This window comes from Lissotriton helveticus, chromosome 1_2 (assembly GCF_964261635.1).
Source record: "Lissotriton helveticus chromosome 1_2, aLisHel1.1, whole genome shotgun sequence".
NCBI classification, from domain to species: domain Eukaryota; kingdom Metazoa; phylum Chordata; class Amphibia; order Caudata; family Salamandridae; genus Lissotriton; species Lissotriton helveticus.
The window spans coordinates 450,139,716-450,156,477 of record NC_136058.1 but is presented as its reverse complement, the minus strand read 5'-3'; the positions used below and the strand labels follow the sequence as shown (position 1 = coordinate 450,156,477).

The window sequence follows — 16,762 nt, the reverse complement described above, 5'->3', positions numbered from 1 at the left end:
CAAAAACGATAAAAATCTACCATACAGTACTTCAAAATCTTCACTTATCAAAATATGCTTTAAAAATGGTTCCTTGATGTCTAGGGCTATCACAGCATCGTGAGACAACAAATCAAAACAGTTCTGGCTGACCACGGCGTAGCGGGCCAGCTTACGGTGTCGGGAACACCCGCAAACAGTACCTTTTAGAAATGTAGGGAGTCGATGACCTCTCGTTGCGCTTTTGAAAACACGGCGTCCACAGACAACGGTTCCGGAGGTCGTACAGGAGTCGTCAGGGACCTCGGAGTCACACACGTTGCGGGTCGATCTCCTCTCTGATGGAGTCAGGATCACAAGGCATGCGTTGTGTGCTGCGGTGCAAAGTGCAGCGGTGTGGCTTACGTTGCCCTCAGGTCGCAGTGCGAGCAGCGGCTCGGTGGCAGCTTCCACAGGAGTCGTTGGTGAGACCAAGGTCGCGGTGTTGCGGCGGTGCCTTCTGCAGTGCCGTCAGGACACTGAGTCGGAAGTGGCGTCGTAGACATCGTCGAGTGGCTTTTCCTCTGTTGCAGCACAAAATGCACAGTCCCCAGTGCTGAAGGAAGAAGAGCTTAAAGTCTTTGCTGTTCTTGAGACTTTATGAACAGGGGGCAAGCTCTAACTCAAGCCCTTGGAGAAACTCAAAAAACAAATTGCAGAAAGTTCAGTCCAGTCCTTTCACTGCCAAAGACAGAAGCAGCCACTGCAGGCCAACACAGCAAAGCACACAGCAAAGTGAGAGGTCCTCCTCACAGCTTCGCCTGCTCTTCTTCTTGGCAGTCTTCCTGGTCCAAAAGAGTTCTAAAGTTCAGGGGTCTGGGCCCCAATATTTATGTCCCAAAGTCCTTTGATCTCTTAGGCAGAGAGTGTCTGTGCCCAGCCAGAACCAGTTCTGCCTTCTTTGGTGTGATTTCCTGGCAGGAGGTGGAGACTGCATTGTCAGAGGCAGACCAGGCCCTTTGAGGTGCAAGGAATTCTCCTACCCCTTCCCCCATTGCAGCCCAGGTCTATTCAACCCTTTAGTGACCCTACTAAGACTATCTGGAGCCACTCCTGCTCCCCAGCCAACTGTCATCCAAACAAACAGACAGGCAATCCACATTCCAGCAGAGGCACAGGAGATAACTGAGCAAGAAAACACCAACTTTCTAAAAGTGGTATTTTCAAACGCAGGATGTAAAAATCACCTTCACTAAAAGATGCATCTTTAGATTCTGAGTTCAGGCATACTACATTTTATTTCTGTTAGAAATGGGATCCCTGGCTGGCCAGGGCTTGCGACAAAGTCAGTCAGAGACCACCACTCCTAAGTCAGGGCAAGGGAGTTACACGCCAAGATAACCCCTGCTCACCCTCTAGGTAACGTGGCGCGAGCAGCAAGGCTAAACTTGGAGGCGATGTGAGTTAAGTATTTGCGCACGCACCCCAGCAACAACACCCAAGGCCCACCACAAAGGAAACTCCACACAAGGTTATATATAAAAATAGCCTTTGTATTATACCAAAACACATTAGATAAAACACACACTTTACAGTGTGCCAACAGGCACGGGCAGAATTTACAGGGGATATGTACAAGACAGGGCCACCTGGACCACTGTCAGGAATCAGCACTTTTAGAACTTAGCACTAGGTAGAATTAGCACTTAGAACATGGAATATAAATCACTGTAGCACAAAATAGAACATAAAGCACACAACCAGTATCTACTGGTAACCAGGACCCCACTAGCACCACCTGTACTAGCAAGAAAACAACCACCTAAGTATCACAATACCTGGAGGGGTATAAGCACAAAACACCTGATGCATCACATACATTCAGAGGTGCAGGGAAGAAAAACACATGATGCCTACAAACATTCAGAGGTGTATCAAAGAAGGGAAAACACATGATGCATTAAACAACACATTCAGCGGTGTATTAAAGAACCATTGCGCCAACTCACGTAAGTCACCACCTGTGACTTTCAGTAGGCAGGAACACCTGAACTGTCCCAATGTCAGGGGCCACTCTTCCTGTCTGCAAGACAGAGCTAGACTGCCACTGGTTCTCCAGCCTAGGGTCTACAACCTCAGGGGGACCAGGAGTCTCAGGGAAGGCTCCCCTCCCCCTACCTCTTCTTCTAGGGTTCCTCAGCCTCCTGCAAGGGGTACCCTTACAACACCACTCCAACCCAGGGTTTAACCCCTCAGGTTGCACCGGGGTCAGAGGTGGGCTCTCCCACCCTCTGCACCCCCTTCCAGAGGTCTGCCCTCTCCCAACTGGAGAGGTTCCTCTGGAAGAAGAACTGGTCAGGACACTGATTACAGTCGTCCCACCCTTCAGGTCAGGCTGAACCTGAACCTGGCCTCCCAACCTCCGGTCTAAAACCTTTGGCGGAGTACTTGCCTGGCACTCCAGGACTTCTGGCAACTCACACGCCATCCCCCTGAGGCTGACACATGACCCATGTGTCATGTGACTGTCTGTCTGGCGCAGATCTCCCGTCCCCTGTCCACCTGACAGTGCGTGAAGATCCCCCAGACCAGAAGTGGCGCCACCCGGGTCCCCCCAAGAAGATCTAGCCCAACTGGCTAGTCCCTGGTCCACTGGTGCATCCAGTGGGAAACTCATCCCCCAATCACTCCTCACTTCTGACTTCTGTGCCCTCCCTCCTGGAGTAGCACTGCCGGACACTGGAACCCCTGGAGCTCTAGTTACAGATGCTCCAGGTTCCCTAGACACTGGTAGATCCTCCTCAAGTGTACTAACAGGACAGCCTAGGTCCCTAACCTGGTGTTCCCTCAAGAAACCACCCAGGTTCTGAGATAGGGCTCCGGGCCTCTGGGGACTCCCAGCCTCCCACTGACTCCTGCTCCACTGAGCCAGGTAGTCAGCCCCTCCACCCCTCTCACTATACTGGGACCTAGCTGGGCTACACTGAGCCTCTTCCACCACGCTGGGCTGGAAGATACCTATACCACTACTGTTGGACTCACTCACTAGGGACTCCAAAGAACCCCTGGCCCTCTCTCAGCGGTCTGCTTCATCTGCAAGCTCACATGCCTCAGACAATCCACACCCCAACAGGGGTTGGCGCAACCCTGGTGAACAACAACTGAGCAGGTGCTCTTTGACAATCAGACCAAACAAGACGTCAAACTCATCTTTCGTGTGAACCTGTACCCAAGCCCACAGTGTATCACAACATTCATCCTCAAACTCCTCCCAAGACTGGTGAGACAGTTTCTTACTGTCTCTGAACTTCAACCTTAACTCCTCCTCTTGGGAAACAGGTACCAGACTGGGGGAACTGGGACTGGGATTTCCTACACTGAAATCTATATAGCTGCCACCACTGGACCCAACCCCACCTGGGGAGTCCAGAAAATTAAAACTGCGCGCAGGGGATAGTCTACCCTCCAGAGCCACTTTGCCTCTGGTGGAGGCCCTCTCAGCCTCCTCTATCCTTTCCTGCGCTAAGACCCTCTGAGTCTCTAGCTGTTGCTTTCTAACGCCCAGCTGTACCATAGCCTGGGCATGCTCTAGCCTGAGCTTTTCTAAAGCCAGCTGTTGCTCCCTTTCTCTCCTCCTGTCTTCCAACTCCTCTGGGGACAGGGAAAGGGATGAGGCGCTGCCTCCTACACTGGACCCAGCAAGGGACTCCCTATCTATGGGGTCCTCATTATCTGCTGGCATCCCAGTACTCTCATTTTCTTCCTCCTCCTCAGACTCTTCAGGGCTCCCCTCAGACCCACCACCCTCATGGTGTGAGACCCGGGCCCTCTCCTCACTGTGCTCACGCTCCCAGTCATCCTTCTGCCATTGGATCAAGTTACCCCTAAGTTGGGACTGGGTGTCTGACTCATTCACTGCAATGTCTCTCTCTTCGCAAAACTCTCTCAGCTCATGCATAAACAGACCCCAGACATTAAAAGCAGACTCCATCTTGGCAGGATGCTCACAGACACGTGCAACACAGGGGACTTAACTGTCAGAGCTGAAGCAAGAGTACCAAATTTACAAAGATTCCGTGAGCTCCCTAGAGAACTCTCCCTTCACTTGTCTAGTGCCACACACCATTCATTCACACACAAACCCCCCCCTCGGATTGGTAAGGCAGTTTCTACCACCCCTGACTTCTCAACCTGACCACACGTGACACAGGTACCAAACTCTGGGCACGGGGCGGGGGAACAAATGCACTGGACACTATTAAACAATGATACTCTTAGGAGAAGAAAATGGAACTTCAAAAAAAATAATCCCCAAAAATGTGGTCATCTAAAATGCAGAGTTTTGTAGTGTGGCCAGCTGCCACTGTGGTACATCGCAAACACAAATCCTTATCCTCACCGCTGCGTCCAATGTTAGAAATGGGATCCCTGGCTGGCCAGGGCTTGCTCCAAAGTCAGTCAGAGACCACCACTCCTAAGTCAGGGCAAGGGAGTTACACGCCAAGATAACCCCTGCTCACCCTCTAGGTAACGTGGAGCGAGCAGCAAGGCTAAACTTGGAGGCAATGTGAGTTAAGTATTTGCGCACGCACCCCAGCAACAACACCCAAGGCCCACCACAAAGGAAACTCCACACAAGGTTATATATATAAAAATAGCCTTTGTATTATACCAAAACACATTAGATAAAACACACACTTTACAGTGTGCCAACAGGCACGGGCAGAATTTACAGGGGATATGTACAAGACAGGGCCACCTGGACCACTATCAGGAATCAGCACTTTTAGAACTTAGCACTAGGTAGAATTAGCACTTAGAACATGGAATATAAATCACTGTAGCACAAAATAGAACATAAAGTACACAACCAGTATCTACTGGTAACCAGGACCTCACTAGCACCACCTGTACTAGCAAGAAAACAACCACCTAAGTATCACAATACCTGTAGGGGTATAAGCACAAAACACCTGATGCATCACATACATTCAGAGGTGCAGGGAAGAAAAACACATGATGCCTACAAACATTCAGAGGTGTATCAAAGAAGGGAAAACACATGATGCATTAAACAACACATTCAGCGGTGTATTAAAGAACCATTGCGCCAACTCACATAAGTCACCACCTGTGACTTTCCATAGGCAGGAACGCCTGAACTGTCCCAATGTCAGGGGCCTAAACGTGGCAGCTGCCCACGAAGTGCTGGGCAGCTGTGACAATACTGGTGGGGGCAACGTTGGAGCCTCACAGGCTCTGGCGAAATGAGTGTCCCCTGAGCCCCTCTGGGCTCCACAAACAAGTGATGCCCCCTAGAGCCCTCGCTGGGCCCTAAATAACTGTGGCGCTTTTGAGCTCCTCTGGGCTCGTGAAAACAAATGAGGTGCCTGCCTTGAGCCTCTCGGGGCTCTAAGCCAACAGAATAGCCCTCCCGAGCCTCTCAGGGCTCGTAAAACAATTGTGCCCCCTTTGAGCCTCTCCGGGCTCACAAGAAAATGCAGCCGGTTGTTGGAGTCCCTCACGGGGGACTCTATCTCACACTGGCCCCAGGAAATGCCGGCAACGTAGGAGCCCCGCTCGGGGGCTCGAACACAGAGATACGCCCCCTGAGCCTCAACAGGCTCTACACACCGGAGGGGGGGGCGCGGGCACCGGCAATGTGTCCCGACGGCCCCACTTTCCCCTCTGAGCTGCACTCACCGGTTGTTCGGGGATGCTGGTCGGGAGCTCCCTCTCCTCGGGGCTCTGGCGGCGTCCTGGCGCTCGGTCGGCTTTCCTCCTGGCTGCGGCAGAGGTCCGGGGCTCTCCCCTCACTCGGGAGCCCCGGCAGGCCAAGGCAGACTGCTTCCTTCGTCTCCCGCCTGGCCCCGTCACGCTGCACTCCGCCTGACTTCCGCTTCAGGGTATCCAATGGCAGCGCGGCCCTGGGGGTATGGAGGCGGGACTTCCGGGTCACCGTAGGCAGCGCGGGTACCCGGCAGGGTCTCCCGGGCTGCGGCGGAGAAGTCGCTATTCACAATTCCTCGGGGGCAATGCCGGGTGGGCACGGCCTCTAATTAAATATAAGGCGGGATGGGCACTCGCTCGGGGGCATAAACACGGCACAAGGTCCCTGGTAGGGTGGGCACCTGCCAGGGGATTCCCAAATCGGCACAAGTAGATGGGTAAACGCCGGCTGGGCACCGGCTGAGGACCAAAAAGCGCTTCCAAGCGCTAGATGAATTTTTCAAGCGCCTCCTGCGCAAAAGTAGCAAATAAAGCGCTATTAAGCGCTAGGGGCCGAAATCAAGCGCTCCCAAGCGCTAGGGGACAAGATGAAGCGCTTCCAGGCGCTGGAAGCCAGCAAAGTCCAGGCAAAGTCATTCAGCAAGGCAGGGGGGCAAAGCTGGGCCCAGAGCCAGCTCACTGGGTCTCCAGGCAGGGAGACAATCCAGGTGGTGGTCCTCTGGCCCAGCAACAGCAGCAGCCCCCTCAGGCAGGATCCTGGAAGAGAACAACTTCTGTGGGGACACAGCCCCATTTTTATACACATAGATCCTTTGTCTGTAGGTGCAGGGTGGGGGGAAAACCAGTCGCAGCTGGTTTTGGAGTACCTATGATAGCTCAACCACCCATTTCATTCACTGGCAGGGCTAGGGTCATCACTCGCACCACAGGGGGCGGAGCCAGCATTGTGTGGGGAAAGTCCAGGCCCATCAGGGACCAGGTGCACTCCTCCCCAGCCATCAACATGCTAATCTCACACTCACCACCGGGCAGACCCATCCAGCCTTCCTGGAGCCAGGCTCACCAGCCAGCTCCAGCCAATCACAAGCCAGGCATATTTTACACTAATATGCCTACTCCTAGAAGTGGCATTTGTACACAAGACACACTCATGCCACATACATCATTGCGAAGCATTCACTCTCACGAGTTCGCACATATCAAATTCGAACCTGTACACCCCACGCATCAGGAACTACCAGGGACACAGACATTCCCCATGCATTCCTATGGGAGGGCAGGCCAACCTTACTCCACGCACTCAGAGTGCGCACGCACTTTCCACTGGGACACAGTGAAAGTGCGCAGAAACCAAAAATCACCATCACCAGGTCACCATTAAAAGCAAAAAGTCTAGGGGTGAACCTGCCAGAAGGGCCAAGTCCAACAATTTCCCTACCTAGTTTCCAGGGCCAGTTATGTTTATAGCATGTTATAAACAAACTTCCCATTGTGTCCTATGGGGAACAGGTAGTCTTAAAGTAATGAAAAACGAAATGGGCTGCAATACAGTATCAGGACATGCCACACACACCAGGGCATGTCCTACCTTTCACATACACTGCACCCTGCCCACAGGGGTACCTTGGGACTACCTATGGGGTGACTAACATGTAGAAAAGGGAAGGATTAGGGCCTGGCAAGTGTGTGCACTTGCCAGGTCGACACAGCAGTTACCAACTACGCGCAGACTCTGCAATGGCAGGTCTGAGTTATCTTTTTAAGGCTATTCACGTGGGTGGCACAATCAGTGCTGCAGGCTCATTGGTGGCATTTGATTTATATGCCCTGGCACACGCAGTGCACTTTACTAGGGACTAATAAGTAAATCAAATATCCAATCATGGAAACACCAATCCTTAACACACTTTACCAGAGGAGCACTTCCACTTTACCACTGATCAGCAGTGAGAAAAGTGCGCAGAAACACTACGCCAGCAAAAACAGAGTAAAAACCGGGAGGGCAGAAACCAAAAACTCAAGGGAAACACGCCAAAAGATCCCAAGTCTAACAAGTAGTAACAAGCATTTGCAATGCAATAGGTCTCGCATTAATTAAGTTTTTTGAGCTATTGGCATTGCTAAATATTGCAACACCAATTGAAACAAAAGTCTATAAATTGTTGGCCAAAAAAATGTGTATTTATTTTTGTACCAATGGTGTTATGCTGCACTTTAGATGAATATTTTTAAAAGTAAAGTGCGCCATACTGCGATTGCTACAATAGTTAATTGTGGATGTGTTAACAATTGATGTGTGCACTGATGGCTGGTGGTGTGTGTGCCTGTAGAAATTGTTCACTGATGGCTGGAGGTGTGTGTTCCTGGTGGAAGTGTGCACTGCCGGCTGGTGGTGTGTGTGCCTGGTGGAAGCGTGCACTGACGGCTGGTGGTGTGTGTGCCTGGTGAAAGCGTGCACTGATGGCTGGTGGTGTGTGCCTGTTGAAAGCCTGCACTGATGGCTGGTTGTGTGTGTGTGTGGTTGTATGTGTACTTGTATGTGTGGTTGTGTGTGTGGTTGTGTGTGTGGTTCTGGTTGTGTGTGTGGTTGTAGTTGTGTGTGGGTTGTGTGTGTGAATGTGTGTGTTGTGGTTGTGTGTGTGGTTGTGTGTGTTGTTGTGTGTGTGTGTGTAGTTGTATGTATGTGGTGTGTGTGGTTGTGTATGTGGTTGTATTTGGTTGGGTGTGTGGTTGTGTGTGTGTGGTCGTATGTGTGGTTGTGTGTGTGATTGTGTGTGTGGTTGTGTGTGTGGTTGTGTGAGAGTGGTTGTGTGTGTGTGTGGTTCTGCGTGTAGTTGTGTGTGTGGTTGTGGTTGTGTGTGTGGTTGTGTGTGTGTAGTTGTGTGTGTTTGGCTGTGTGTGGTTGTGTGTGTGGTTGGGTGGTTGTGTGTGGTTGTGTGTGTGGTTGTGTGGTTGTGTGTGTGTGCCTCTGGGTGTGTGTGTGGTTGTGTGTGTACGTATGTGTGTGGTTGTATGTGTGGTTGTATATATGGTTGTGTGTGTGTGGTTGTGTAGTTGTGGTTGTGTGTGTGTGTGTGGTTTTGTGTGTGTGTGTGTGTGTGGTTTTGTGTGTGTGTGTGTGGTTGTATGTGTGGTTGTGTGTGTGTGGTTGTGTGTGTGGTTGTATGTGTGGTTGTGTGTGTGTGGTTGTGTGTGGTTGTGTGTGTGTGTGTTTGTGTGTGTGTGTGTGGTTGTGTGTGTGTGGTTGTGGTTGTGTTTGTGGGTGTGGTTGTGTGTGTGGTTGTGTGTGTGGTTGTGGTTGTGTGTGTGTGGTTGTGGTTGTGGTTGTGTGTCTTGTGTTTGCAGTTGTGTTTTTCCCCAACGCAAATCCTTAGTAGATGTGGCCCTAAGTTTCTTTTAAGCATGCTCTTCTGTGAAATTAAAAACCAAGGCGTTTTTTTTATGAGCAACATTATTATGGTAGCAGTTTTGGCTGCCCTCTCACTTTACCAGGGTGCCCCTTAGAAGGTGAGTATCCTGGATAATTCCTTATTTTGACAATGCCTTAAAATATCCCTGTAGAAAGTGTGAAGAAGAGAACAAGTGAAACTGTTAAAGAGAAAGTGAGCGGAAGAAAAATATCTCAGAGTGAAAACAAGCGGGCCAGGGAGGTGAAGCCGGACGGTGAGGGACCTGCGACAAACCCCTACCAGGGGGCTGAGCGGGAGGCGGGCTGTCACCAGGCCCGCGAAAAAGGAGGTAGCGCTATTGGGTCGCGACATTCAAAGTGCCCAATGGCATTGGGGCACCTGGGGGGGGGGGGGCAGCAGGATTTAAGGACTGAATGAGCCCCCCCAGGTAATAGTTGCCTTTACCATTGGATTGCTGTCGTCGCTGGATTGCCAAACGTAGCATCGTGGGAAAGAGAGGAGCCACCAAGCACGGGTCTGGCCTGAATGATGTGAAGGCAAGCTGCGGTGGGGGCAGGAGCGCGCCACCCAGGACGAGACTCCTGGCCCGGTATTGCAGAGTGTGCGGTACCGCCAGCAGCGTTGGGTGAACTCACGGCCGGTGAGAGAAGAATGGCGGTGATCGGAGACACCTTGCTCGGTGTGTGGCCAGGGAGCAGGCAGCGGCGTGGGGTGAGCTCGCTGACCAGGGATTGAGAGGTGTGAAGTGAGGCTGCGGTCGGGGAGCCGGATTAGAGCACAGGACGCGGCAGCAGCGGAGGGCGAGCTCGCTGTCTAGTGAAGTGGTGAGCAGCCAGCGGAATCAACCAATAAATCCACCCAGCACCTACCGGATTACACGCTGAGGGCCCCGGCTGAATGAAACATGACGGAGTGTGCCACGCTTGCAGCGCGCGTGCGCATTAAAAAAAAGAAAGTGAACATAACCTCGAGCCTAAATAACGCGCTGCGCCCTGCCGCCAAACACCAGCTGTACACACTTTAGAAGCAAGCATGTCTTCACAAGCACGTCCACAGACCCCAATCGCCCCGTGGCCCGCTCTGTCCCACTTCTGAGGCAAGTCGCTGACAATAGATCTCGCTGGCGACAGCGCTTTAGCGCTGCGTCGCCAGGTGAGACCTAAAAAACAAATGGTATGTGGTAGGTGGGTTGTAAGCCTGGGGAATTGTAAACAATATGTATCACAAAACAGTGCATTTAATTTGTAGGCGAGACCTAAAACCAGATAAAAGATGATTTTCAGAAAAAAAGAAAGAAAATGATCAGTACCAACGTGTGTCACAACATGTATTCCGTACCCATGCATTTCTTACATACTACATAATTCCCTTACCCAAGACACCGATCGCATTTTTATGTTGTAACAGTTAGAAATTTAGGGTTAGCCAGCACATACGATTTGTTTGATGCCAAATGTTTTGACCTATTTCCTTTGATTCAATAGTAGTATTTTGAGATTGCAGTGATATACGAAGCACTGAACCAGCTTCTGCCTTGGCTGCGCATTCCTATTTACATTTGTACTGAACATACGTTCTTTCTTAAACAAAAAGAGTTATAGCAAAAGTTATTGATGCTTTCGTATTAGCCAAATATTGGCTGGCAAAGTGGCCGAATGTGCACAATTGCAAAGACAAGGGAAGGCATACTGCGGACTGATCTATTGATATCGATTTATATAATGTATTGAACTTCTAGTATTGTCTTTCCAATCATAGCCGTTCAGGACAGGGTCATTATATTAGTCACCTGTCTTATATATTTACCAGGGAAGTAAAATCAGCAATAACTGCCCAAAACTCTGCATAAATGATCACTCAAATACCGCTTTATATCTATTAAGTAAATGCAAGACTTTTGCCCTCGGACATTAGCTGCACATTTTCTTTGAATTTTTATATTGATTCCCACTGCCAGATGTTACTTTGACTCCAAGATTTCAGTTTGATTTTCAGTAAAGTCTGTAAGCCTAGTCATCAAACATCAGCTTGTGTGCTCACCTGGCACTCACATATACAGCAGATTCCGTCTCATGTGCTTTTCTATCTCAACAACATGCCTTAGATAACCATCATGTGTCAGTGGGGCCTGCGATGCCCGTCAGAAGCTCTGCATGACCACTACATGCGACGTACAAATATGTCAGGAAATGCTATTGATATACCTATGCTGAAACTTCTAATGCCAAGGATTCCCACAAGACTCCAAGGAAGGCCAGCTGAGGTCATGGCCACCCTTACACCAGGAATGGCCCCATAATGCAGCATAATGCCCAGAATATGCCAAGGAGGGCTATCACATGCTGATTCCAAGCCTATGCTAGTTATCTTCATCATAAAGATTCCCATAGCAAGCCAACGTGGCAGACATGGCCCTTCTACTGTGCAATATGCCTATAATATGTCAAGGATGACCTTATGCCAAGTCCCCATTATGCCAAGTATGACCTCCATACAGTGTATGTCAATGTACTTTATGTGTGATTTAGGCAGTCTACGGGTTAGTATGCCCAGAACATGCCTAAATACAGCATTTGACAATGTCACCAAATATGGTAAATTTCCCATAAAATGCCAAGAGGGGTAACTTATGCCATGGCTACAAAGAAGTCATTTGTGGACCTATATAGTAAATACTGACCACACTCTTCTCAATCAGAGCATAAGGCAACACATCATTATGTCTCGTATGGTTTTATGCTGAGAAATATCCCTAAAACATGATATAGGAGGGGGGGCAACATAAGCGAGGGCCACCCAATAATATGCCCATAACATGCCAAGGGGTCAGCTTAAGCCCTTAGGCCAGTGCCACCAATAAATCAGGCATGTTCTTTCTTTTACATGCACATTGCATGGAGTGGAAGGGTGAGGGCTCAACCGCCCTCCAGCCACATGTATGTATGTGGAAGGCAGCCCTTAGCCGAGCTGATGGCCTAGTCATTTACATGCACATTGCATGGAGTGGAAGCGTGAGGGCTCAACCGCCCTCCAGCCACATGCTGAATGTATGTGGAAGGCAGTCCTTGGCCTAGATGAAGGCCTAGGGGGGTTTACATGGACATCAGTGGCGTCCGGCACTGATCGGTGGGGAGAACACAGGAGGAAACGGGAATAAAAAAAACCAATCCCACTTTTAAATCTCACCAGAAATGTATAGATTTAGAAATTAAGGAGCTAATTCGTCGACACAAAGAATGCACTGAAGGAATGTGAAGGAACGTTGGCAGGGTATTGTGACGGTGTCCTGCCCTGCCTGTGGTGTATCCTGCACTGCCTGTGGTGTGTCCTGCCCTGCCTGTGGTGTGTCCTGCAATGCCTGTGGTGTGTCCTGCCCTGCCTGTTGTGTGTCCTGCACTGCCTGTGGTGTGTCCTGCAATGCCTGTGGTGTGTCCTGCCCTGCCTGTGGTGTGTCCTGCACTGCCTGTGGTGTGTCCTGCAATGCCTGTGGTGTGTCCTGCCCTGCCTGTGGTGTGTCCTGCCCTGCCTGTGGTGTGTCCTGCCCTGCCTGTGGTGTGCCCTGCCCTGCCTGTGGTGTGCCCTGCCCTGCCTGTGGTGTGTCCTGCACTGCCTGTGGTGTGTCCTGCCCTGCCTGTGGTGTGCCCTGCACTGCCTGTGGTGTGCCCTGCACTGCCTGTGGTGTGTCCTGTCCTGCCTGTGGTGTGTCCTGCCCTGCCAGCGGTGTGCCCTGCCCTGCCTGTGGTGTGTCCTGCCCTGCCTGTGGTGTGTCCTGCAATGCCTGTGGTGTGTCCTGCCCTGCCTGTGGTGTGTCCTGCCCTGCCTGTGGTGTGCCCTGCCCTGCCCTGCCTGTGGTGTGCCCTGCCCTGCCTGTGGTGTGTCCTGCCCTGCCTTTGGTGTGCCCTGCCCTGCCTGTGGTGTGTCCTACCCTGCCTGTGGTGCGCCCTGCACTGCCTGTGGTGTGTCCTGCCCTGCCTGTGGTGTGTCCTGCCCTGCCTGTGGTGTGCCCTGCCCTGCCTGTGGTGTGCCCTGCCCTGCCTGTGGTGTGTACTGCCCTGCCTGTGGTGCGCACAGCGTGTGTATTTGGAAGATTTCAAACCTCAATGCAACAAACGGAAATATGCCAGATATGAGCTGATTTTGAACAAATGACGCAGAAACAGCGCGTTCCATTGAAATCATCTCAAGATGTTCGAGCCGGGGTGATTAATATTAATATAGATTGTGTGACGCGTAAAGCAGAGGGAAACCATGCTTAGAAAGAGGATTACCCTTGTCCATCGTCAGACGTGTTCTTCCTGTTATGTCACGCTGCAGCTAAACGGGCTGCTTGGCAGCACGGAGAGGGACCACAAGCTCAGTCTCTGAGGGATAAAATGGTCCCCCCAAGCCCCTCAGAGAAAGCACCCCAAAGCTCATTCATAGGTTAAAGTTCTGCAAGATTAACAGTAAGAGCCCGTCAGCTCCAGGTTTGCACCCTATTGCAGTGGGGTGTTTGAATGACTGCTCTCAAAGGTCATGCAGGCTCACCCCAGGCACTGAACCCTCGTTCCGTCTGCCAGACACGGATGGAATATGCACTAAGCAGCAGCTTCCCCGCTGTGACAGTGCACAGGGAACACCTCGTGACCTTCCCACGAGGAACCCAGGTGAAGGCGGTGGTATCCCAAGCCAGCCATACAACAGAGCAAAAAACCTCAACCAAAAAGTCGTTCTGATCCTTCAAGAATGACTAAAGTACAAGAAAAATAAGCTGACACAACCCCTCACAGAGGGAACTCAAGTGCTCATCCACGCATGGCGCACACAATAAAAAAACAAGCGACGGGAGAAACAAGCTCTCGGCATTGCATGGTGGGGGCGGGGGAGCAGCATTGCGTGGCAGGGGTGGGGGAGCGGCTTCCTTTGAAGTCTGATGCCGAGGCTCAGACTAATGGTGTGGGTGCGCGATGTGGCTGACGATGTGCATGCGCCCAGCTCACATGAATTGTACCTAATCCGCAGTTTGGGGAGACTTTTCGAAAGCCTTACTATAATCTCGCCTAACCATCCCTACGAGATGGCTTTCAGCGAGACCTAAAAAAGCACTGCAGTGTGCACAGATTTCCCCAGTGCAGTGGGAAAGAATATTCGTAGTGTAATACAAAATAGTGCAGTGTGCATTTAGCTCTACGAGGAGAACGTTTTTAAGTCCTATTTTAAAGGGGAGGTGTGCTGTGCGAGTTAGGCCTGCCTTAGTATATTTGCAGCTGTTACATAACCTTTGGGAGATTTTTGATGTTGTGAATTTTACAAGGTGCAGATTGGGCACTTTAAACATGCCTAGTTCACAGTGGAGTACTCTGCTAAATCAGTTTACATTGATTTAAGACTGAAAAGGAATGATTACGAGTAAAATAAAGTGCCGCAATAATGCCGCTAAATTTCCATTTTTGTGCCGCTAAATTTGAAAATCTATGCCGCTACATCCTGGGGGGTCTGAGCAGTGTAGCGTTCACAGATTCCTAATAGAGTAGCAAACAGCAGTATAGTGTGCAGTTTAACTCTGTAAACAACCCTCGTAGTGCAGCAAAAAGTAATGCAGTGTGCCGTTTTAAAAAGTAGCATGCTCACATCTTTCATAAAGAAGTAATAACAAGTGCAGTGTGTACAGATTTCTCATAGTGCTATAAGATCCAATGCTGTACACACAGATTTCGTACTGAGCAGACACCTGTGCCCAGATTTTTGAGTGAAGTGAGATGCAGTGCAGTGCACAGATTCCTCACAGTGCAGTAAGATGCAGTGCACAGATCCCCTCTTTAACACACATGATGCCCACAAACACCCCCAGGGCCAGAAGGAAAGCCCCCCAGGGGCCCTCGGATAGAAGAGCCCAGCTCAGTCCCAGGGCCCCCCGGATAGAAGAGCCCAGCTCAGCCCCAGGGGCCCCCGGATAGAAGAGCCCAGCTCAGCCCAAGGGGCCCTCGGATAGAAGAGCCCAGCTCAGCCCTAGGGCCCCCGGATAGAAGAGCCCAGCTCAGCCCCTGTGGCCCCCGGATAGAAGAGCCCAGTTCAGCCCCAGTGCCCCCGGATAGAAGAGCCTTGCTCAGTCCCAGGGCCCCCCGGATAGAAGAGTCCAGCTCAGCCCCAGGGCCCCCGGATAGAAGAGCCCAGCTCAGCCCCTGTGGCCCCCGGATAGAAGAGCCCAGCTCAGCCCCAGTGCCCCCGGATAGAAGAGCCCAGCTCAGCCCCAGGGGCCCCCGGATGGAAGAGCCCAGCACAGCCCCAGGAGCACTGGATAGAAGAGCACAGCACAGCCCCAGGACCCCTGGATAGAATCAATCAATCAATCAATCAGTGACACTTCTATAGCGCGCTACATACCCGTAGGGTCTCAAGGCGCTGGGGGGGGGGGTGCCACTACTGCTCGAACAGCCAGGTCTTCAGCTTCTTCCTGAAGGAGAGGTGGTCTTGGGTCAGGCGCAGGTCGGTCGGGAGGGAGTTCCAGGTCTTGGCGGCCAGGTAGGAGAAGGACCTTCCTCCTGTAGTCGCTCTTCGGATGCGGGGGACGGCGGCGAGGGCGTGGTTGGCTGATCGGAGGTGGCGTTTGGGAGCGTAGAAGTTGATCCGGCTGTTGAGGTAGCTCGGGCCTTGGTCGTGTAGGGCTTTGTGTGCGTGGGTGAGGAGGCGGAAGGTGATTCTTTTGTTGACGGGGAGCCAGTGAAGGTCTCTCAGATGTGCGGTGATGTGGCTGGTTCGTGGGATGTCGAGGATGAGTCTGGCTGAGGCGTTCTGGATCCGCTGGAGTCTCTTCTGGAGCTTGGCGGTGGTACCGGCGTAGAGGGCGTTGCCGTAGTCCAGTCGGCTGGTGACGAGGGCCTGGGTGACGGTCTTCCTGGTCTCGGTGGGGATCCACCGGAAGATCTTCCGTAGCATGCGTAGGATGTTGAAGCACGCCGAGGAGACGTTGTTGACTTGCCTGGTCATGGAGAGGGAGGAGTCCAGGATGAAGCCCAGGTTGCGTGCATGGTCTGTCGGTTTGGGTGCGGTGCCCAGGGCGGGAGGCCACCAGGAGTCGTCCCAGGCGGAGGGTGAAGAGCCCAGGATGAGGACCTCCGTCTTGTCAGAGTTCAGTTTCAGGCGGCTGGTCGTCATCCACTCGGCTACCTCCTTCATCCCTTCGTGCAGGTTGGCTCTGGCGGAGGCGGGGTCGTTGGTCAGGGAGAGGATCAGCTGGGTGTCGTCGGCGTAGGAGATTATGCTGAGGTTGTGTTTGCGTACGATGGCCGCGAGGGGGCTCATGTAGACGTTGAAGAGGGTGGGGCTCAGAGATGATCCTTGAGGGACGCCGCAGATGACTTCGGAGGCTTCTGACTTGTACGGTGGTAGGCGGACTCTCTGTGTTCTTCCGTCGAGGAAGGAGATGATCCATTCCAGCGCCTTGTCCTGGATTCCGATGTTGCTGAGGCGCTGTACTAGGGTGCGGTGGCAGACCGTGTCGAAAGCCGCGGAGAGGTCTAGGAGGATGAGGGCCGCTGTTTCTCCATCGTCCATCAGGGCTCGGATGTCATCGGTGGCGGCGATGAGGGCGGTCTCGGTGCTGTGATTGGCTCGGAAGCCGGACTGTGAAGGGTCGAGGGATCCGTTCGTCTCGAGGAAGGCGGCCATCTGCTTGTTGACGGTCT

The 16,762-nt window shown here is 51.9% G+C and overlaps 1 protein-coding gene across 1 annotated transcript in view; it reads right to left on the bottom strand.

Annotated features, from left to right (window-relative positions):
• The window catches only part of LOC144807702 (uncharacterized), a 453,617-nt gene that overhangs the window by 91,019 nt on the left and 345,836 nt on the right, over positions 1-16,762 (bottom strand). Inside the window, exon 4 of the mRNA XM_078673347.1 lies at positions 385-390. Within this exon, the coding sequence (XP_078529473.1) occupies positions 385-390 (6 nt within the window). The remainder of the gene's footprint in view (positions 1-384; positions 391-16,762) is intronic.